The sequence below is a fragment of the Chelon labrosus genome (assembly GCF_963514085.1).
Source record: "Chelon labrosus genome assembly, chromosome: 16".
In the NCBI taxonomy this organism is placed as follows: Eukaryota; Metazoa; Chordata; class Actinopteri; order Mugiliformes; family Mugilidae; genus Chelon; species Chelon labrosus.
Window position 1 is genome coordinate 8554087 of NC_140349.1, and position 23946 is coordinate 8578032.

The window sequence follows — 23946 nt, forward strand, 5'->3', positions numbered from 1 at the left end:
CTCCGCTGATCTCCGCCCCAAATTGCGCCGCATTACGTGGCTCACGCGGCTCAAACGTTTTGCAATCGCATTTTCCAACCGGGGCAACGTCGGCGCTCAGCCTCCATCCCCGTGTGTTTGTGTGTTAACTCCGGTGGATTGAATTAGAGCGTCAGTTCGTAGCGGCGCCGCATCTGTCTCCATGGCAGCCAAACCCCCTTCAGCACAGCTGGAGATGGCATGTATTGATTCCCCTGCTTGCTCCTTACCAAAGCGGGAAATGAAATGGAATTTGCTCCCCGATGGCTGGTTTTATGTGTGTGTGTGTGTGTGTGTGCGAGAAAGTGTGTTTGTGGGTGTGTGTCTTGGTTTGTTTGTGTGGTATGAGCAAGCAAGTTTGTGTCTTGTGTAGGAGGGATGCATTTTCCATGTACGTGCAATGCCTGAATATGTGTTGATAAAGAGGCTTGTTCATGGACCATTTTTGTCCGATGAGCCGCAACATTAAAACCGCTGACAGGAGAAGTAAATGACATTGACCATCTTGTGACAATACAATGTTCTGCTGGGAAAAGTTTGGACCTGGCATTCGTGTGGATGTTACTTAGACATGTAGCACAAACCTAGACCAGACCAAGTAGCTGTGGGATGGTCCACGGAGGCCCCTCCACTCAATCCATAGGACCCAAAGTCTAACAACACCCTCGTACCAGACACCTCAGGACACCTTCAGAAGGCCCATGTCCGTTCTCTGATGAGTCACAATCGTGGTGGTCATAATGTAATGCCTGATCAGTGTATAGCTCGGCCTTTTAATGCAGTAGTACGTGCTGCAGTATCCAGACTTGTTTTCTCATAAATCCTTCTTAAAGTATCATTACCGTTGCTCTTTGATGTAAACATTATGAGTCTATAAATGTGATCCGCTGCTGTCAATCACATTAATCACTTCCTGCCCCTACGGACTACAATCCTGTCTCTAATGTAACATTTAGTAGTTCATTAAAAACAGACTCGAGCGAAACATCAATTACTGGGAAAAAGAGACAGAACCTCACCTTGCGTCAGTCTAATTTACGCACCAACTCCGAAAGTTTGGTTCGTTATTGAAGTTTTTGGAAACTCGTTGGATTTTTCTGCCGTACAAGCAAATGTCATCGTCCGCAATGGCGTCTGGTCAGCTGCGTCCATACTGCAGGCCTCTGTTTAGCATCAGTTGGATTGTAGACATCGGTGAACTTCTTTTTACTCCAGTATTGCTGGGAACTTTCCTTTTAAAAGACTGAGCAACTGATCCGGAAATAAACCTGGAAGTTATCAGGATATTTCACTTCTCATTCATCAAGCGAAACTCTTCTTGCTCACAACGTCATCTCAGGACTTTCTTCCGCTATTAAAAGCGGAACAGATGCTTTTCATTTCGTCTTCAGGCCAATTTCAACGACCTCTAAGGCCAGCCAATGTAATGAATGAATCTTTGACACGGCGACTACTAATGCCAGTTCTCAGCCTCTGCTTGTCAAGTCATTTCATGAAGTGCATCCAAACGTTGGACGTTTTTTGAGGCATAATAATGACTTTGTGTGTCATGTGGTCCGTTCTGAATTTTACATGCTCACGATCCTGAGGCTAGTTATTCCCAGACTGGGCGACATCTAATTGTAATATAAAGGAAGTGTCCCTTTAAACGTTGACCCAACATAAGCAGCACTACCAGAACTTAAGCAGACCTTGAGTGGAGATTTGTAACCATAGACTGTATATAAATATGTACGATGCGTCCCCACTTCCTTGCACTGGCCAAATTGGTGCTATTTTCCCGGGATACAGGCGGCGCCATCTTGCGACTTTGGAGCCGGAGTCTGCACAGTACGCTCCCGACAGTGGAGCCACGCGAAGTTGCGTTATGGATGACCCGCCCACACTTCCTACAAACTCACTCACGCTTAATTAATACTGCGCTCTGCTCTACCTCCACCAGGGGGAGCTCTACTTGCTTTGGCTTCTCTTATGAGGAGCAGTTCCGCCGTCCGTCTTCATACTGTCAATGTTTGTAACCATCAGCCGTCATCACGGACGACTACAACTCAGTGACATCTCAGCAAATTTAGCGTCTCCACTCTCTATTCAAGACTATTATTATTAAAAATACAGATGCGAGGAGGATCAATTGCTGTCAACAGACGTTTGACAGCTACAAACACTTTTCAGTGCGAAAACATCTTCAGGTTTCATCCTTTCCTCTGTGTGTGCTAAAAGCCGACCGCAGATTCTCGCATTACGGCAAGCTGAATGAGTAGACTCTACCTCCTTATTATTCTCATGGAGGTGCTTTTGTGTTTGCCTTCCTCTGGCTGTGCATGCAGAGTGGAGAGCCAGGTACGCAGCCGGGTTGTTTTCTTCCACTCTCCGGCGCACGGAGGAGAGCGAGCGAGGGAGAGCGGCGGGAGCTGCTGAGCTACGAGTGGATGAGCAGGAGGGATATAAATAAATGAATGGGAAGGAGAGAATAAGAGAACACAGAGGGTGGAGGAGGCTAAATTGGACGCGAGAAAGCTTTTGAAGCGCATTCTGACACGACGGACCTCCTGCTGCGAGTGGGCTCGTGTGTGCGAGGAGGAAGCGTTTCTTCCTCTCGCGCTGCAGATACACAACCGCTCCTTCACTGCTCTCCTCCAGTCGCACACATGCGTACACAATGCCACCAACAGCACCCTGAGAGGGCGGCTGACGGGGACGCCATCTGTCTTTGTAATCAAACAGGAATGGAGTGGATTAACACTTTCCTCAGCTACGTGCACAACGTATACCTGTTGTTATCTTGCAATGACAGACGATTTCTTGTTCAGATTTGGCTCCGTGAATGATTTAGTTTTATCTGTATTCGCTGATAATGGTGAGATAATTCTGCAATTCATCAAAGCCCTGCACTGTAGTCGACGCAGACGTCCTGGTAGCTCCCAGCGCATTATTTTTGCAGGTCCAGTCAGGGTGCAGCGTCCCCGAGGGGGGAACTGCTGCGTGTGACGTAGTTAATGTCAGAATAATGTGAAACTTTATTGATCCCTGCAGGGAAATTCTTGCGGTTCGGCTCCATCAGTGACGCCACGGCCCCGGCCCTGCACAGTGGAGCCGGGGTGGATTCATTTACTGACTCGTTCAAGGACATTTCGGCAGGGCAGATGTTAGCTGACACACAGCAACTGAACACCGCAGGGCTGGATGTTGATGATGTGTCCCTATCAGTTTACTTTTCACTCTGCTGGCTATCAATCCCTAACACGTTCACACAAACGTGGCTTCCAGGCTACCTTTTAATGTTTTTGTTTTCCTCATTTTAACGGCGGGGTCTCATAAAAGGCTATAAAAAGCAAGCCAGCAACTGATGATACGAGCGAATAAAGAAAGCTACGGAGAGGTCCGTGCATGAAAATAGACAAAAACGTAAGGGGACATCTTCAATGAAACTTCAGCAAATGTGCTAATTAGCTTGGTGTTGCCAGACTCAACTGTCTGTTTAGTCTCAATTAGGATTTCATTATGGGCATACTTCAACTGAAAATACTTCTGCTTCCAATTGGATGGTCCTACAACCAATCAGAGATATTTGGAGCTAAACAAATTCAACTCCAAGGCCTTCAAAATAAGTGGCTACGACGCTGTTATGCTACGTTCACACTAACAGTGAGAGCGCGAGAGAAGCTACGGTACTTTTTCAATGGAAGCCGGCGACGTCGGACACTTTTTTTGGCGCTCCTCTGGCACGTCCACCAATCATATGTTTCACCTGCTGACCCTCGACAAGAAGGTTCGCTCTCATAAAGCCAACCCAAATGATCTGATTGGCTTCTGGGATCTTTGTGGAGCGTCACCATTTCCCAACAGACCAACGTTCTGCCACAAGATTTGTGGGCGGGGAGGTTGGAACTCTGGTTTCCAGGATAAAAACTAATAGAAAGGACAAACTGTTTAGCTTCCTGGAGTGTAAACTTCCCCAAATCTAATCAAAAATCCACCATGAAGCAGCTAGTAGCGTTCCGTTCAATTGCATTTGGAGACATAGGTGGAGGGAGGGGCATGAAAGAGTTTCATTGGACGCATAATTAGTACACGCCGCCTAGTGCAAGATGAGTCATCAATAGTTTTAAAACGTTTTTTTGTCTAATAGTATAGGTCTCTCTACAGTTGGGACTCATCAGAGAAGGGACATGGGTCTTCTGAGGGTGTCCTGTGGTGTCTGGCAACAGGACATTGTCAGTGGGGGCCTTTGGGTCCTATGGGTTGAGGGGAGGGGCCTCTGTGGATCATCCCACAGATACTTGATCAGTTTAGGATCTAGTGAATTTGGAGGCCAGGTCAACACCTTGTGCTGTTTTTCATTTTGTTGGGGTGGGGGTGCCTGGTCTGGTCTAGGTGGGTGCTACATGTCTAAGTAACATCCACATGAATGTATCGGTGTATTTGTAAGTATAAACAAATGAATTATATACTTCTTAGTGTTGGTCAGTAAAGCTATGCGGTACTTAATCTATCCTCTGTTGTGTTTTTGATTTTTAAAAGGCTTATAAATCCTTCTACGCTCTTTACATTCATATCAATGTCGCCCCTTTGCCTCACCCTAGCCTTGAGTGCGCCACGTCAACACGAGATCCAAAGCTCATCAGATCCGCCGTGTCTAGTTAGTGAGGTTTAGTGATCTGTGTCGCCACATCATATCTAAAATTTATGAGACGGATGGGCTGAGACGTAAGATTGTAACGCCGTGTAAGGCCAGACAAGACGGTGTCGTGTGTGTGTGTGTTTCTCATCAAATATTAATGCCGTCCGCTGTTGTACAGCAGCAAATCGGCTGACCTGCAGGTCGGCGAACAGCGGTTCAAGGCGCATGAAACATGACAGAACTGTGGCTGGGAACATGACTTCTTAATGTAGAACATGATCTGATTGGAGGTGGAGCAACGCAGGAATCATATGAGCTGCAAATAGTCGTAGTAGGACATGAAACCTGATAATGTAAAGAGATTGGTTCTGGACTGAAATATAGAAAACCACTGTGGAACCATAATTGGAAATATTTTATCATTTCAGTTGCCCTTCTGGCTCTTTATTACTCAGCCAGCTTGTAATAAGGTGACATTTGCTGGCTGCGGGGTGCGTAAATGCCACATGTTTAGTGGGAAGCTGTTTAGGTTAGAGGAGAAAATAATAGGAATTAAATTAGATTCGAAGCACTAAAGGCTAAAAATAAAATAACAACACATTTGTTTATTCTATCTTTCAGATCATCGTCCTGTGGAACTGTGACAAACCTCTACCTGCAAAGCACCGCTGGCCCGCCACCTCAGTGCCCGTCATCGTGATCGAAGGAGAGAATAAGGTCAGAAAAAAACGCTCGGTTACCTCGCTGTCATTTCTAATTACGTGGCTCATCTTACGTTACTGTACGTTTGAGTTTCTGGGAGTTAACGAGTTTCGATTTGTGCCGCGCTGATTCCATTAGAGAACAATTTGTGTGGTTTTAATTAAAGCTCAGTAATGAGAATAATATACACTGAAAGGCACAGAGGAAAGATATCGTGGCAGTAATGGATATTTGGATATATTATATATAAGTATTTATTTCATTTTTTATTTTTTTTTACTTTAATCATAATCAAATATTTAATTAGAAGCTGCACAGTTGTGCCGTAATATCCTGAGTAAATGTGCACCATAAATTTACTGTTCAGACCTGGTATTAACATATTAACGTTCTGGGGCAGTATTAGTCACATAGCATTCAAATTCACACTAGAATATCGTTCATAGAGCTCCAGTCTTTAATGGATCTTTACTTAATGCTGTTTCAGAACCACAAACAGCACCGTTTGTTGTGTGGGCACCATGAAATTATTTGTTATTTTACACAAAGCTCAGATTAGAACTAAAACCCTGGTAGCATCCACACGTACAACAATGTTACTGCAGTGAAAGAATATCGTAAAGGTAAATAAACCCAACAGTCTTGTGGTGGGATTACTCGCTGTCTACTCAGATTCAGCTGTTTCATTTGTCAAATCTGAACTTCTTTCAGTTAATTTGTTATTTTTGTTAGTGGACAGTTTCAAATGTCTCTTGTAACTTACCAATGAAAATTCATTCGTTGACTTACAAGCCAACCCAAACGGTCTGATTGGCTTATGGGATCCTTGTGGAGCATTTCCCAACGGAGCGACTCCAGACCAACTTTCTGCGGCAAGATTTGTGGCTGGGGAACTTGGAACTCTGGCCTCCAGGATAAAAAATAGTAAAAAATAGTAAGGAAAACCATAGGAACATAACTCCTGTTTAGCTTCTTAGAGTGTAAACTTCCACCATGAAGCAGCTAGTAGCGTTCTGTTCAATTGCATTTGGAGACATAGGTGGAGGGAGGGGCATGAACGTTCAAGAAAGAGTTTCATTGGCCACAAAATTGGTACGCGCCCCCTAGTGCAAGATGAATCATCAATAGTTTTATTCACTTTCTGTATTAGCCACTTGTCCTCTGGAGGGTCGCAAGGGGGCCGGAGCCTATCCCAGCTGTCATTGGGCGAGAGGCGGGGTACACCCTGGACAGGTCGCCAGTCTTATCGCAGGGCAAAGACAGACAACCATTCACACTCACACCTACGGCAAAACTCAGAGGGCCTCATTTGAGTAGGGAGTGCACCAATGTGCCGGGGACACATCATGTGTTCACACTGCTCAAAGAACGTGGTCACGAGTGATCCAGATCACCTCAAAATGCATCCTCAGTGCATCCACACCAGTAATTAAAGCTGTCCACTTGTGATTGGATCATTTCTTTACATCTTCACATTAGTCCTGAACCCAAAGACATTTATTTCACAGACAGTGAAAGAGAAAAGAAGCCGGAAAATAGAGATTTCTGTGATTTAACGAACAATAAACGTCCTATAAAAACAGTTTATATTGAATTAGAGACTAGACTAAAGCTGCTTCCTTTAATTCTAAATCTCACTCTAAAGTATTTTCATGCAAAAACTATAAAGGCAGCAAAGATTTAAATATGACTCAGAGCTTTAAAACGAAAAAGGGAAAAAAAAAAATAAAACGTGCATGAGAGTTGGTACGAGTGGCTGTGAATGGTTACGAGTGGGTGTTAATTTCCTCAGCGTGTCGGTTCAGAGACTTTTTTTTTTCCCTTCCTGTTTTTATGACTGTCATAAGAGCGAGGCACATTTTTTTGGCTTTTCTGAAGTTAAGCCTCCAGCGAGACATAACCCAGAGCGTGCCTCTGTGACATTTATTATGACAGCCTTATTAGTCTTTCGCGCTAACGGCGTCGCTGTGTTTCTCTTAACCTCCCTGTGACCTACGCTTGTAGAGGTCAAAGGTCAAACCCGGGCACATTTGCATGTAAACACTAAGCTCATTTCTAAGCTCATGTTTTAGGCTTCATTTGAGGAAAACGTGACGCGTCGCTCATCTGTTTGTATGAACGCCGCCATCGGACTCATCCACCGGCGTCCTCCCCCCCCCCCCGAGGACTTAACTTCACCTGCCAGTCAGGAGAAGTGGTTTTCACATCAGTGTCAGTCACCCGGCGGTAGACTGGGTTTATGGTTTACCTCTCCCCGTGGCTCTGAGTGGTTTCTCCCAAGCTGTCAATCACAGCGGGAGGCCTCTGTGTGTAGCTGTGTGTCCGTGAAACGCGAGCAGAACAGGCTTAGCGCGCTGTGTGTGTGTCCGTGCCAGGCAGCCTGTGGTTTGTTGTGGTTGTGGTGTTTTCTGTGTTTACCGTGGCGAGCCAAGCTGTGTTCCTCCACCCCACAGAGAGGGAGAGAACAGTTTTCATCCCTCTCGCCTTTTTCCTGCCTATGTCTTTCTTTCTTGCTTATCCCCTTCTCTTTCATCCTCTCCCTCGCTCACGGACCCTCTCCATTTTACCCTCTTTCTGCTTCTTCCTACCACTACATGTCCTTCTTTTCTTGCTTTGACTCTTGTCAAGGCCATTGCCAGGAAATATTGAGGTCACGATTCTGGTTCCACGTTTAGTTTCTCTAGTTTCTGCGTCTTTTCACCAATGTCTTTGGACAGCTCTCTCAGTTCAAGCGGTCATGTTGTCATCTTACTGCAGAAAACATCAGTTAGTGGAGGCAAAATTCAGTATAGGACGACTAACCTGATAAATATTTAAGAGAAATTAATTGTATTTTTGGCGCAACTTCACCTGCTTCCAAGGCGCGTGGAGGACACTGCAGACAATAGTTTTAAATAAGACATGTAGCATCCACCTTGATCAGACCAGGCTCCCCCACCCCATAGCAATGACACTCCTTTATGGCAGTAGCCATCACCAGCAGGATGCAGCCTGACACAGATACGCACACACAAACGCTTTAGGAACAACTAAGAAAAACATGAAGAACAGCACAAGGTGTTGACCTGGCCTCTAAATTTACTAGATCCCAAACTGATTAAGTATCTATAGGATGAGTAACTATAGATATTTGACCAGAACGTAGCTTCCACAGGGCTTCACCCATCTCCGTTTGGTTAAAAATCTTGTTAAAAAGACCAAAACCACCAACAAGGAGTTGATGGCATGAGAGTAGCCCGGGTAGCTACAGACCTCCATTGTTGTTTAAAATAATTCAGATCACACAAATGTGAATTAATACGGCCCCGAAAATAGCTTTAGACAGATGGATTGTTCATTATTTTTATGCCCATCAGTTTTACAGGTTTTTAAAAGTAAAACCACATATTTGGGACTGTTTTCCAGTCGAAGTTTTGGACTGAGAGATACAAGTGTGTTGAGAATAACACCAGTCTGCATGCCCTCTGTCCTTCCCTCCCTGTCTCTGTGGCTCGTTGGCCAAAAAGCCGGTTTATGACTGTTGGGTTAAGCCGTGTGAGAATCCCAGCCGTGCTTAATGTGGTCTACACATGCACTGGTGGTCCTCCCTTCTCCCCTACTCTCCTCTCCTCTCCTCTGCTGCTGTCCTTTAGAGAGGAGGTGAAGTGCTGGAGGCGGATTCCTGCCGTAAGAGCTCACATTCCTGGAGAGCACCAGGAAGCCCCAGGCTAATATGTCTCACTTCTAACGTTACAAACCATCTGGGGGCTGGAAACATCAGCCTCTCTTCCTCTCTTTGTCTCTGTTTCTTTTTTTCCTCTTTTGCCCTGTTTGTCCCGCTGTCACTTTCTCCCCCTCCGTCTGCTCCCCCTCTTCTTCCTGACCGGTGTTTTCGCTGTCACTTCGCGCCGGAGAATGAGTGGAAAACTCGAGAGCAGAGAGACGGGAATGTTTTGTTTCCCTCCTCGCCGCCCGCAGGACACCACCGCAGTAATGATGACGATGAAACTAGAGGGAGGGCACCGCTTCTCCTCTCTCCTCTCGTTTTCTGTCTGTAAACACCGCTGTCACTCACGCTCCTCTGCTCTTTGGAGCGTGAACGGCGGCTGAAACTTTCAGCGGAAAAGATGAGGAGGAGGCGGCACTTGACCGGACGGGCCTCTTAAGTTAGAGGCCCGTCAGGCGCCACCTCGGCTCCGCTGCGCCATGAAGAGGGAGCAATAAATCAGAGATGTAGCTGTGAAGCTCTCCAAAAAAAATAATCAATGTTCTTTACTTTAACTTTGCATATAGAGTACTAATTTACATTTTTCCAATTTGAGCTATTCTACTATTACTGTAAGTATTGGCAGGCTGCCTCTGTTGAGTATTTGTAGCGAGAGTTGTGGCTTTAAAGAGGGTAATGACACTCGACCCATCGTTTTGGTGGAAACAAGACGTTTCACTACTTCCATCAGGTTTTTCCACAGAGGCTGACGTTTGTGTTTTGGGTGAAATTCCGTAATATTCGAAGGCCAATTTTATTCTATTTGTAGTCTTGAATATTTTTAATTTATTCTTTATTAGTAAATTACACATTACATGAAAACCAGCAACCAAGGAACTAGCCATATTTGTACGATATTAAAAAATAATAATAATAATATCACAGGTTATAGACATTCATCTGTGTCTGAAAATGTTCTAAGAGCATTTACACATCAAAGATCCAGTTTCCTTCATTGTGCAGCCAGTTAAAGGGGATTCTTTTTTTTTTGTTGTTGTTGTGTCACAACCTGAACCTTATTTCTGCCATAAAATATGATTGTTTACTCACCCATATAACTTTGGTATCATTTGAAGTCATTCGGACATTTAGATCCGCGTATATCCATATAGTGGGAGTGAATGGGGCACCGAAACGCAGCCTCTAAATAACGCATTATCTGCTGCGAAACTCATTCATTTCACCAATATTTTGTTCTGATATGCTAGTGCTATTCCCCATTGAATCCGGAGTTTAAAAAAAAAAAAAAAAAAAAAAACGGTAATTCCCCTTTAAATGTTAAAAGTTATTAAAACAACCACTACATATCCCCTTTACTGCTTTTAAACTGGACTGAAAGTAATCGGCTTTAACCCTTCGTAGGGTGCTCATTAAAATACTTGGAAATGCCAAGATTCAACCCTAGAGTGTTATTGTTGGGCATAAGAAGAAGTTTTTAGTTTTCATTGAGAAAATCAAGATTAATGAAGTTACCATATATGGTCCCTTGACCCTAAGGGGTAAACAAATGTAAACATGTATTTTAGACCATTAGAACATAAGTGCTAATTCAGGCACTTATCAACATACACATTATCACATTAAACAACATTAGGACACTTATTCTTCGTGGTACCTAATAAAGAATTTACGCTTAGTGTTCATGCAGAGGTGGACCTTGCAGACCACATTTGTCACTGATTTGACCTGGGGATCTTCTCTGATTGGCTGGACACAATTGTGTGCTGAAGTTACCCTATATGGTTCCTCACCCCGTAAAGGGTTAACTTTTGGGATTTTAACTTGGAGTCATGATTCTGTTGAAAATAATAATCTGCAAACTCTTTTTCAGTATATTTCTTGATGAATCACGCAGCAAAACTCACCAAAATTAGATGCTTTCAGCTTCTCAGATGTGTTTTTCTCTCGTTTAGATCACTGTAAAGTTTAAAATTAAGCGTCATTGTGTTCACCTTGCAGGCAGGCCCCAAGAAATCCAAAAAAACACGGCACTGGGATTTCATTATGGCTTGTGTTGTCAGCCGAAAAAAGCACGGGCTAGTCCTAAAACCAATCAGAGTTGTTGTTATTTGTTGTGAATAATATAAACTCCACGGCGCTTACATGACATGTGTGATTATGTCGCTGTTACTCTTCAGATGATTACCGCATCAAGCCCCGTAAACTATCACAAAGGCCCGGCTGATCTTTTCCAAAGCATAATCAGTTTCCTCCACGCAAACTTTTTGTGGGCATTGGAAGTTCGGGATGGATCAATTAGTGACATTAGTAATTATCTCTTTTTTAATATGTTGTTGCAGCCTCGTGAATTTGATGCCCGTTGAAGGTGCTTGGCCATAATTTGCATACAGAGACGCCAACTTGACCGTTTTCATTATTTTCTTCTAGTTCTGTAGACCACTAATAAAAGTAATGATGAGTTGCAGCGCTACCGTGGGTAACGAGCTTCAACGTGGCCGGCTTTTACCCGGTGTTTGTCTGGAGCTGCCCTCGGCCGTAGGAGTGATGAAGACTTGTTGAGAGTGAGGTCACTGCCAGAGCGCAGCAGGCGGACGACGGCAGGTGTTTACAGAGAAAAGAGGTCAACGCCGACTTAAATGTAAATGCAGTGGCTTTTCAGTGCAGGTGGTGTTTTGAACGAACATCTTCCCGAGGCCTGACCCTCGAGGCTGTGCTGAATAACTAAATAACGTGCATGCGCTGGACCGCGCATCTACGTCTGTTAACGTGTTTGTGTGGGAGGCTGTTTGAGTTGGAGCACACACAGTTTAATAATTTGCGCCATCATCTTCAACGAGAAGCTGCTGTTTTCTCGTCCAAGCGGCTTTCATCACGGCAAAGACTTCCCAAGTAAATATCCTCAAGATGCTGATCTTTCCATCCACCCACCAGGCCCCAGCCACCACCACCACCCCCACCTCTCCCTCCCTCTCTCTCTGCTTCCAGTAAATATTCAAGGACCATCATGTATTACACAGTTTGGTTTCATCCACCGTTAAATATAAATATTCTGTTTTCTACGGTGGAAGAGAAGAAAAGTAAATTTGTGCCACATGTAAGACACATGACTCACGCCAAGAGTCTGGCTGCGTTTATGTGTTTTTATTGATTCAAAAGAGAAAGATGACCCCGCAGCCGTAATGGAAACTTGTATCAGCACTCTATCACGGTAGAAAACGACAGGGCGCAGCCTGCAGTAAAGCGTAGGACATTGGTTTTTCTCTTCTTCTTCTTCTCCGTGTGCTGTCGTTTGTCGATGCCGCGGCTTGTTGTTGTTGTTTCCCCTGAATCCCATGAGTTTGTGAGCGATCATTAAAAATTCATGCGGTGGATATTGGAGGCAAGGAAGAGTTTTTATTCGAAAATTTATTTCAAAGGGAAAGTCTCCGTTTAACGGCGGATCTGCTCTCTTATCTTTTGAGCTTCGGGTAGTGACTCAAATGGAGGGATGTCTGTGCAATCTCGTCTTTAAAGCAGCTATAATCAGTGTTTGTTTGATTGACGGGGTTAGGGTGACGACTTGTGTGTGTGAGGTTAAATCCTTCCATGATGTCACCCATCGGTTTTCCATCATGGTTTCATAACAAATCAGAAATATTTTTGCACGTTTCAGTTTTTCCTATTGCTCCTGAAAGCATCTCTAGCTCCCCCCAGACCCTCCAAACACACCGGTGGCTCACGTGCTCTGTACTGAATTTAACCTGACGGAGAAAACGGTACCCGCGTAGCATGTGAAGCTATTTGCATTGTTCACTAATAACATTTTACGTTGCTCTTGATTTTTTACACCATGGAGATTTACTTTTTTTTTTTTTAAAGAGAGTTGATCAAAAAGCACAGGAAACAACTCCAGACGTGAACTAGCTTAAGTTTATTATAAACTTAAGCTATTATAAACTAGCTTAAGTTTATAATAGTTTTCATGCACATTAATGGCACAGCTGCTGCTATTTGTCGCTAAATACTATATCCACGTTATTACGGTAATTTAAAGACGGACTGATACAAAACTCTTATTTGATGTGTCACATACTGTATAAATAGTTTTTAACAGTTGTAGGGGCTTTTATTAAGTCAGTAGAACCCCTTAATACATGTTTATTTCTACTGTAAAGTCGACCATTTGAATGTGAAACATTGGGATCAACTCACTTTTGCAGCCACCCTCTAGTGGTCATTTGGGGAATCGCAGTTTGGGGCTTTTCTGGCTTTGTTTTTTCAGACTCAAAGTTTGCTGCTTGATTTTCCTCTTAACTATTTTTTTTGGTCTCCTCTTTGCTGGTCTCATAACATCATTTTGTAGCTTGAAAGAAACTCTAGACACCAACCCTGTGCTACCTGCTCAGCACCAAAAGTCAGGCAAAGTTAGCAGCTAGCTAGCTCAAGAATAAGCAAAGCATATAGCAGGCAAAGAGAGACATAACGCTGCCAGGAGTTGATCTATGAAACACCTTAAGGGAAAAGGAATGGTGCATCGATGAAGTGAACAGAAAATGTAAAGAAGTATCTGTTATGTCAAAGTTTATGTTTCTGCTTTCCCCGAGTGGCCAAAGAAATCCTTTACTATTAAATACGGTGCAGCGGTGGTTTGGGTTTTTCACCTTGAGACCCTGAGGCAAACACGCTTGAGGGACTGCCTTGCCTAGAAAAAAGTACAGAGATCTCCCAAGAACATCTGGCTAGGGAGAAAAAACACCTTGGCTTCTTGGCTCAGTCTGCTGCTGCTACTTGAATCAAAGAAGTAAAAGAAAGTGGATGGATGGATGGATGGATGGACTGGAGTTTAAATCAAACGGTTGTGCGTGTCAGTCAACACCTCCACGCTGTTCGATTAAAGAAAATATACAGAGAAAGAGGCACACAGCAAGGGTTCTTATATATTCTATATATTCTTACAGATATTTTCTATCGACCTTTATTTGGTCTTTCAACCATTTGAGTGTTGTCCAAAGGGTCATAATTAATGCTGTTAGAAGACGAGGATCCAACTGTTCTCAGTCCAGTTATGTGGTTTTAACCTTTCTGCTCTGTTTGCCTCCCCTCTGCAGGTGATGAGCAGCCGCTTCTTGCCCTATGAGACGATAGTGACCGACGCTGTCCTCAGCCTGGATGAAGACACAGTGCTGTCCACCACAGAGGTATCTTGTAATATAATGAAACTGTAAAAAACTACTCTTCTGGTTCTCTTGAGACACCAAATGCAACTCGATTATTTCATCTTCCTTTCTGTTTGTCCCCGGTGTTTTCAAATGATCCGCTTAAAATCTCTTAAACTACGATAACTTCCACTGCCAGGGCCTTAATTTCCTGTTTCCTTCTTTTATTCTTTCCATCGTGTACCTCATGTTTTTGGTTCTTGTAATCACCATGTACCTCGGTAATCCCCCGATCAAGAGCAGTGCTGTTTTGGGCATTTATTTTGTTCCACGTGCCGTCGGGACTGTTCCTTTTTTTTTTTTTTTTTTTTTTCTTTTTCCAGGGGACACGTTTTGGCACAGCACCATGGGAAGCCAGATGCCGCTTTGAACAGTGTAGAATTAGATCTCATAAAGGCTGTTTGTGCAGAGGATCTAGATGGTGAGGCAGACGGGAAAATCCATCCCCCCAGAAACTGAATCAACCTGTGTTGCTTTCATGACGACGGTTGCAATCACAAGCACAAACAATTCCCAAAGTTTTAAATCCCAGGCAACGTGAATGCCAGCACAATTAAGAAAAAAAAAGAAGTGTAAAAAAGCACATCCACCCACCTTTCCTTTCATACAAACCCTTCAAGTGGCTGTTTTGGCCTCACACCAATGACTAAACCTTGTTTTGTCCTTCTGTTTTCCTGCTCTCCTCCTCCTTTTTCAACAGTCCTTCCTTTGAATATGACTCACACCGACATCCTGGTTCGGTTCAAAAGTAGTTACAACTATGGAAGTCATTAGAAGATGCTGTTCTTCTTTTTTTTTTTTTCCTCTGGGACTTCTTCTTATGCACAAACTCTGTCAGGAAGAGCAGATAAAAACGACATGTGCAGCGTTTTATACGGTGGATGCTTCTCTTTTTAATTCAGTAACGTAAGCACATTCCCAGTGTTGTGTAGCGCGTTAATGTGCGGTGTAATGCGGAGAGGCTTGTTTGAGGAGCCGCTGAGTCCTTTTTGATGTTTTTGTCTAATTATTTGATTGAACGCTTTGATCGTCGCCACAGAAGTTGGCTGCCGGCAGCTGCTTAGGAAAGGCAGCTTTGTGTTTGATGAGGTTTTGCCTCTGTTGTATTTTTCACTTAAGTGTGTTTGAGTGCACCTTTCCTTTGTTAGTGTTCCCTGTAGCCTCTTTCATTCAGCCTTTGAGGGTTTTTTTTCTAACATAATATATATATAAAGTTTTTGGTTCTCGCTAAGCCAATGAGCGCCAGGTAAATCTCTCTGTACGTCGCAGCGTAGCAGACTTTTAAACCAGTTTTCTTTCTGCCCTGGGGGTGCGGCAGTAACGTTGTGGTTTGCTTTCACCAGCGGAGATTGTTTGTCACAGCTGGAGAGGTGAGCAACTTTAGCGATTTAGACAGAGTAGCCTACAGCAACTTTGAGTGAGGCAGAGAAACCAGAGTTACAAATGTAACCCGGGTTCTGCAAATTCAGAACAAAACATAGGGAGCGTCCAAAGAAAGTTTATATGCTCCAAATTAAAAAGAGACTCTACGTTCAAAGGAAGGATTACAGTCTTAAAAAAGAAAGCAGTCAACGACAAGGACAAACAGATTAATGTTGCCCTGGCTTTTCTTCACTGCAGACTGTAGACATAAATTATGTCATACTAATGTGTCAACAGTGTTTGTGTAATTACTCTCAACGCCAAAGGGGAGTTTTAACTGATCTATAAGTCAGTTATTACTCATAAATGAGGCCAGCAGTTCCAAAATGATGGCTTATTAGAGGTCTGTCCTCACGGTGCACATAATAAGCGTTATGAATGTGCGTCTGTGTGTGCAGGTGGACTTTGCCTTCACGGTGTGGCAGAGTTTTCCAGAGCGAATCGTAGGTTACCCCGCCCGCAGCCACTTCTGGGACAGCAACAAGGAGCGCTGGGGCTACACATCCAAATGGACCAACGATTATTCCATGGTTCTGACCGGAGCTGCCATCTATCACAGGTACGACACCATACACACTTTACATCGTCTTCTCCCTGATCCCTAAAACTTGACTCCGGCACTCTGAACCTGTTTATCTCCATGTGAAGCAGCTCTCTCTATTTTTCTTTCCTGCTTCTTACGTCTGTTCTCCTTCTGTTATACCGGGATCAGAGTTTTGTTCTGCTCTGCTCTCCGGTGTTCAGTTGTCTTTCTTTTGATACAACACTTTGATGCGGTGATCTGTGGATTATGAAAGTAGGTGTGATGTTCAGCGTGGCACAGCCTCGGGAAACCAGTGTTTTGACACCGAGTATGTTTTATCCCAAAAAAAAAATATGTCAAATTGTCTGCTACACAGCCCTCCGTAGTTCCTGCGTTTAGTTCGACTACAGAACCTGTCAGCTTCAATATGGCCTCGCTCAGCTGCGATGGGAGCAGTCCATTAAGCTGAAGTCAGCCAATCACCGCAGCCGAACGCTTAATCACTTTCAATAAGTCAGTCGTTCAATCCATCCGAGAACTTGAGCGGTCAGTGATGTGAGCAACGGTGTGGACTTCAACCGTTTCTAATAACGTGGTACAGCAGAAAGTCTGTGGCCACCTTTTAAATGTCCAACACTGTTCACTTGGAAATTTTCAGGCAGTCAGTGGAGTTGAATGTTTGTTGGCAAATCAAAATAGCTTAATGTGTGCTTTAAGTGTCAAAGAAATGAAGACATGTGCACTAGAATACATCACATCCTCCTGCAGTCTGCTTCATTTTCCATTCGAGTGGTTTCACCTTTTGAGTTTTTACTTCACTTTCAATGAATGAGTTTAGAACTGCTGCCAGACCGAGCAGCATTAGTTTACACATACATGCATCTACACTGATCTTTTAGACCTGGGATTCATGTGGATGTTACTTAGACATGTAGCACCCACCTAGACCAGACCAGGGACCCCTACCCCATAGCAATGACACTCCTTACAGCCAGGATGCAGCCTGACACAGACAGAAACGGTTTAGGAACAACTAAATCCCAAACTGATCAAGTATCCAAAGACCCATGTCCATTCTCTGATGAGTCCCAACTGTTTTGGAGGCACAAGGGACACAATATCAGGAAGGTGGTCATAATCTTATGCCTGATCGGTGTAGATACAGCTGGAACTAAGAGATGGGAGCATCTTATTGTATCTCTACATAAACCATCTTGCCTGACGGTGAGGACACAAAGACTCCTGGCTCTAAAGTCCCGTCACTTTGTAGCTGACACTTGGTTCCTAGTGGATATTTCAGGCTCTGGTTGCCAAGGTAACCCTCTTGTGCAGTGTATTTCCCACCCCCAAATGTATACGAGTGGAAAAAAAGAAATACTTGAAAAAGAAATACCATACCATTGCTATCAGCATGGTGAAGTTGGTGGTGGGAACCAAAATCTTGGATGGTGTTTCCTTGTATTAAATATTTGGGGAACTCTGTGTTTGCATCATATGTTAATCAACTGTATTAGTTGCTTTTATTGGTACCTAACGTGGTACCCTGTCCCTCGTCTTCCCAGGTATTATCACTACCTGTACACCAACTACTTGCCCACTAGTCTGAAGAGCATGGTGGACCAGTTGGCCAACTGCGAGGACATCCTGATGAACTTCCTGGTCTCTGCTGTCACCAAGCTGCCGCCCATCAAGGTCACACAGAAGAAACAGTACAAGGAGACCATGATGGGACAGGTAAGGGGTTCCAACTCCTGCTCTCCACATCTGGAACTATTGGTTGAAACCCTTTCAATGCTTGGATCAAGTCAAAAAGAACTGGTTTGCATCAAAAAAAAAAAATAAAAAGACCTGGTAACAATTTTACAACACTGAATCTGAAACGGTTATATAAGCCTCTTTGAATTCATTCTCCTGTTTTTTATGAAGCATGATTCATGCTGAAACCAGCAGCGTTGTTTTTTCCCCTTCCATCATGTCTGTGTCATAGCCTTTCAGCTGGAGCAAACTCTCGCTGCTCCATGAGCAGCATGAATTATTCTCTTAAAAGTCTTCTGGTACGGCTCATGGGTAAACAGGACAAGTCACAAACAGAGCTTGAGACAAAAGCACAGAAAGTAGTCATGCCAGTGCCTTACGTCAGGGTTATTATTGTCGGGTTCCAGCCTCCCAAATATAGACTGTGATGCAGCTGATGATTTATTGAGGGGACGTTAATGTCAGTAATGCTTTTCTCTTGTCAGCGTGGCTGACGTTGGACCACGACTGAATCAGAGAATGCAGATGATTGCCATTGACGGTCTCTTTTGTGTCTCTTTCCCACCAATGATCTAAGACAGTGGCTCCATTCTTTGTCTCGAGTAAAAGCCCAAATCATCTCAATTAAACTAGATTTGAAGCTGTAGAAGTAAATAAATCATTTTTTCGTACAGTTTTTACTCAGACCTGTAGAAGCTGGATGTTTCTACGTCTTTCAAAGTTAAAAACATTCAACTGTTTGCGTTCATTTTAGCTAATTTAGGTTTTAACTAAGGTTAATTCCTTGTAGCTAATTATTTATTTATTAATTATATTCAGCTTTTTTTTTTAATCATCTATCCTTCAGATCTTCAATACTAGTATGAAATCCTATCTGGATATGTTTTTTCCTCAAAAATGAGGACACATGAAACTGTAATAATAATAATAGTAGTTTTTTTTTTTTTAAGCTAATGCATAAATCTTTCCGTTCCCCTCCAAGCATCTGCCTCCCCTGTGGTACCCCTTGTTGAGAATCACTGATCTAAAGCAATAATTATTCATAACGCTGACAACATGACTCTAAAATTGTCCTTTTGTCTCCCGCCTCCTTCCTCCTCATTCCCGCCAGTCTTCGAGGGCGTCTCGCTGGGCCGACCCGGACCACTTCGCCCAGCGGCAGACCTGCATGAACAAGTTCGCCAGCTGGTTTGGCGCCATGCCGCTGGTCCATTCCCAGATGAGGCTGGACCCCGTCCTGTTCAAGGATCAGGTCTCCATCCTCCGCAAGAAATACAGGGACATCGAGAGGCTCTGACAGGACCGGCGCCCCCTCGGGGGAGACCCCACGCAGGGGGAGACGCGAGAGAGAGACTCGGTGGAGAGTAGAAGGAGTAGTCGGACTACGGCAGGATGGACGGGGAGAGACACAGCTCTGTCTTCCACTCAGCACATTGCCAATGACCACAGCGCCGCCGCTGCCAGGACTTGACGCGGGAGGGGACGGACGGAAAACAAGCAGATGGCGTTTGGATATGAAAAACGCAAACAAAAAAATGCAAACACAGACAGACAAAGAGGAGTACACAAACTGGTGGACATGCCAAACAGTACTGTATGTTTCGCAAACGTGCAAACACGCAGCACACACTACTGACGACAAGAACTCCTGGATAGAATATTTTTTTGTACAACACGAACAAGGACGTAACCTGCTCTCTCGGCACATGTGCAGGACGGTAGAAGAGGGAAGGCGTCCGCGAACGCAAACCTGGCAACCCAGCCTACAACAAATCCTACTGTTCGCCCCTAGCAACCCTCCCTCGCCTGCATCAGGACATAATACTGGAGTCACTATCAAAAACCTCCTGCTTTATAGTCCGGGACACCCTGATCTTTAGTTTGATTTTATTTCTGTACAAGCCTCTCTCCTCTAGGGCAGGTTTGAAATCAGTGTTTTAATTATTTTTGTTAAACACCAGTGACCAGTCTGCCATCACAGCAGCCTGAGAAGGTTTCAAAGAGCAACGCAGACGTTACTTCCTCAACTACTGGCACATATCCTTGGGCCCGGAGTCTAAAAACATCTCGTCCGTCCTTGGCTCAGTCTTTCATGTGTTGATACGGCTTTTATAATGGCCTATCTGCTTCAGTGTTATCACTGAGATAAGTTGGGAAAACATCTCATTTCATGTCCCATTTTCCTCTCACACACGCCACAGCAGTTGTACTTTTCTCATCTTTTTGTTCCACTTACTTTCATCTTCTTTTTTTTTTTTTTTTTATTTCCCTCTTCAAACTCTCTGTGCTTCTCCGTGAGTGTGTGTTTGTGTGTGTGTGTGTGTGTGTACAGGGCCTTGAAAAGTTGGCTCATCCAACCATAAGCTCAAGCGGAGTACATTTTCCTTCCGTTGGAATGAGCGAAATGAACATTTCTGGATGAAATGGAGCAGAACGCTGCATTCTAACCCAAACTCGTTTCGCCCATTTTTTCTTTTTTTTTTTCCCCCTTTTCTTTTCTTTTCTTCCCGCACAGTCTTGGAGCACTATCTTTAACAGGGAGAAATGGAATAAAATTTCCCGACCATAGCAGGTCTTTAGCGACCAGCGTCATTTCAGAGAGATTTTTTTTTTAACGCTGGCCGCGTCGGTGCCATTCTGACGTCAGGGTCTGCCTTTAAGAGTTGTTTATTGCACATCACGTTGCCTACATCGGTTTGAGACGCCTAGATGCTCTTGTGTTGAAATATTCTTGTCGTTGGTTCGGTGCGGCTCTCTTGCCGCCGTGATTTGTTCTTATTTTTTTTTTCCCCCCCTTCCTCCCCTCTGACATATCAGAGGACCTTGTGGCCATTAAGTTGACAAAAGGTTTTCTCCTCCATTTGTCCAGCAGAGATACATTCAGGCTTCAATTAGGTAAACCTATTTCATTTGGACTGCCGTGTTATTCCCAGTGGACACGCTGTTGATGAAACACTGAACATTATAGGCCGTTGTGTTGTGACCCCTCAAACGTGACCTTCTGGTTAATGCTAGCCTTGGGAGGAGAATGCTTCTTCTTCCCCCCACCTCCTTTTATCACCATCCTCGCTTCACCGTGAAGGCGGCCACGCTTGTTCCTTATTTATAACAACTTTTTTGTTTGAGGCTCCATCGCGTTCAGATGTTTTGCACCTTAAATCATCTCACTGGCGTCGGACGACTAGATCAAAATGCTAAAATAAGCAGCTATCTCGGCCTTCAATTGATTTCGACACGGATAAGCTGTCTGAGAAAATGGCCCGAGTCGTCGTGGCTGAGCTGCTACGTGCATCCACTCCCACATTTAGTTCGCAGACACTTGAATGAAAGCTTTTAGTGGCCTTTCTGTCAGGCAGGCATTCGGCATAATGTCTCCAGCCAAAGCTGTTAATCAGTTAGCCGTCACTGGCGTTGTCCATATCACACATTCAGAGACAGCGGTTTTTATTTCCTTCTACAAAGAGTCAAATGTATTATATAAAGCCTCCTCAGCGCCGACGAAGGCGTCCAGATGCTACTCCGTTTCAGGAAATCGGATCAAACCCCGGCGGGACTAACATGTTTTTCCCCTCGTGTCATTGTTTTGAATATCCTCTCCGTATTTACATTCTGAGACTTGTTGTGCTCTGCCAGGAGAAATTGTTTTATCGTCTGTTTAATGTGGAGTCACAGCAGAAAGCGTTCGATCATCAGCCGTACGTGATTCTGGGAAAGAAACATCGTCCTCACTCGGTCAGCATCTGTTCCCCATTCCATCTTCAAAGTAGCACATTGTTTGAATCCATATCAAGGCTTTTTACGTCTCATTGTTTGAATTACTGTTGTTGATCATCTCGAGAGAACCACATCCCCCCCTCCCCCTTCCCCCTGGCTTTGCGGATAATTCACAGAATAAAACAAAACCACATATTTCAAATCCCCGCTCTCTCAGCACTGTACATAGATATATATTTATTAAGAAAAAGAAAAAAAACTGTGTACGAGACGATGCGGCGAGAACATTAAGGCCGATCCTGCTTCGCTGAGGGGAGTTAGTGGTATTTATTCAGTTTATTTTCTACACGCTGTGCGCATTAATCCACAAAGATGCCGATACGCAGCTCGTTTTTATCTTTCTCCGCGTCGGTTTTTCCGGGGGAAACATCCATCACACTTTGGTGTCTTTCTAACACAGGACTCCCCCGAGAGAGACGTAACATTTTCAGAGTTTTAACTCCTGAAAAGATTGCATACGCCAGTGATCTAGAATTGGATTGGACCACACCATCTTGGCTCTCCGCGGGAGTCAAATTGCAAAGTCCCAATAAAGACTACGCCAACTGACACATGGAAAATAATAAGCAGCTGGGTCCCCTGCACCAGATGGAAACATTTTCTGATTCTGCTGCAACATCTTCCCCTCATGCATTACAATAATGGGTCTGAGGCTGTGACACAGTTGTGTTTAAATTGCCTCTTTCACAGCTTGGTTTCAGGTCGGATAACTTTGGAGGAAAAAAAAAAAAAAGCTGGTGCCTCTACAGTATATATATTGAGTCCAGAGCTGAGTCTGAGTGTGATGGATGCGAGTCGTGCCCCCAGGAAAACCTTCGCTTCCGCTAAAACGCCTCTGTCATTTGATCAGGGAAACATTATGCAAGTTGTCATCTTGAGCTTCAACACAGATGGAAGAAGGTTTACCCACAACGTGCCAGGCGGCTGGTGTTTATAGTTGGCGGTGGCATGTGTGCTGGAAACTAGTCTGTTCTTGATTTGTGCCTTTTATCAACATGTGAGTTCTTGACATGCCGAGCGCTGTCTGTCCCAGACTTCTTCTTCTACTTATTATTATTATTATTATTATTTCCAGTAGGCGGGCAGCAATAGCACTATCTGCAGGGACCGAACCTCCCTGCCTTCATACACTGGATGAGTCACAGCTTCCATACTCTTACTAAGACGCCCCATTTTTCGTCTTTTGTGTTCGGACACTGTTGCCAAGGCGACAACGCATGACCACTTCCTGTTTCTGCTTATTTATCGGTGATTGGCTGTATTACAAAAACCAATCAGCAGTAAAAAAAAAATAAATAAAGAAATAAATAAGTAAAAATCTGTTGATCTGTGAGGACTCGGTCAAGCCCAGCTGTCCTGATGCCTTCTCCTCCCTCCTACCATGTAATTAAGAGAAGACTTTTATAGAGGTCACAAATGAAATAGATAAATGCCAATTTTGTAAGAATGATTTATAAAAAAAAATAAACTCATATTTGATGATAACTGCATCTCTCTGTGTGCACTTTGTTGGCTGGCTGATTTAAACCTGTGTTTCTTTGTAAATAAAGATGCCAAAGATTTACCTAAGCAACACTTTTCACAACACTACCTCTTTCTACACACTCCACATGGATACTGAGAAGAAAAGGTATGCATTTCAGGCAAATTACAAATCTGGACCATAGACTGTATATAAATATGGACTATGTGTCTCCACTTCCTTGCATTGGCCAAACAGATGCTATTTTCCCGGGGATACGGGAAGCACCATCTTGCAACTTTGGAGCCAGAGTCTGGTACAAGAGAGAAGACCTGACCACACTTCCAACAGACTAACTCAAGTATTCGCTCAATACTACGCTCTACTGAAAGTGGAACTACCGTTCTTTACAACCTGGACCTTATTTCTAGCATAAAATACGGTCGTTAACTCACCCATATAACTTTTATATCATTTGCACTCGTTTAGGTGCGACGGTCGGCTTGTTTACCTGTAATTTGCTACTGCTAAGGTTCGTTCACAACCTCGGAATCGGAAAAATATTCAGCCATGTTGCAAAAAACTAGCAGTAGAAAATTAAAGGTAAACAAGCCGACCGTCGCGGGTTTAGGTCAATCTACAGACCCTGGATGATGACAACAGGTAACTCCGGACTCAACGGGAAATAGCACTAGCATATCATAACAAAATATTGGTGAAATGAACGAGTTTCACGGCAGATAATGCGTTATTTAGAGGCTGCGTCTC

General features: G+C 43.9%; 1 protein-coding gene across 1 annotated transcript in view; it reads left to right on the forward strand.

Moving 5' to 3' along the window:
• ext1b (exostosin glycosyltransferase 1b) overlaps positions 1-23172 on the forward strand; it is a 123897-nt gene extending 100725 nt beyond the window's left edge. Inside the window, exons 7-11 of the mRNA XM_084562741.1 lie at positions 5261-5356; positions 14135-14224; positions 16063-16223; positions 17750-17921; positions 19054-23172. Of these exons, the coding sequence (XP_084418867.1) occupies positions 5261-5356; positions 14135-14224; positions 16063-16223; positions 17750-17921; positions 19054-19239 (705 nt within the window). The 3' untranslated portion in view covers positions 19240-23172. The remainder of the gene's footprint in view (positions 1-5260; positions 5357-14134; positions 14225-16062; positions 16224-17749; positions 17922-19053) is intronic.
• The last annotated feature ends 774 nt before the right edge of the window (positions 23173-23946 follow it).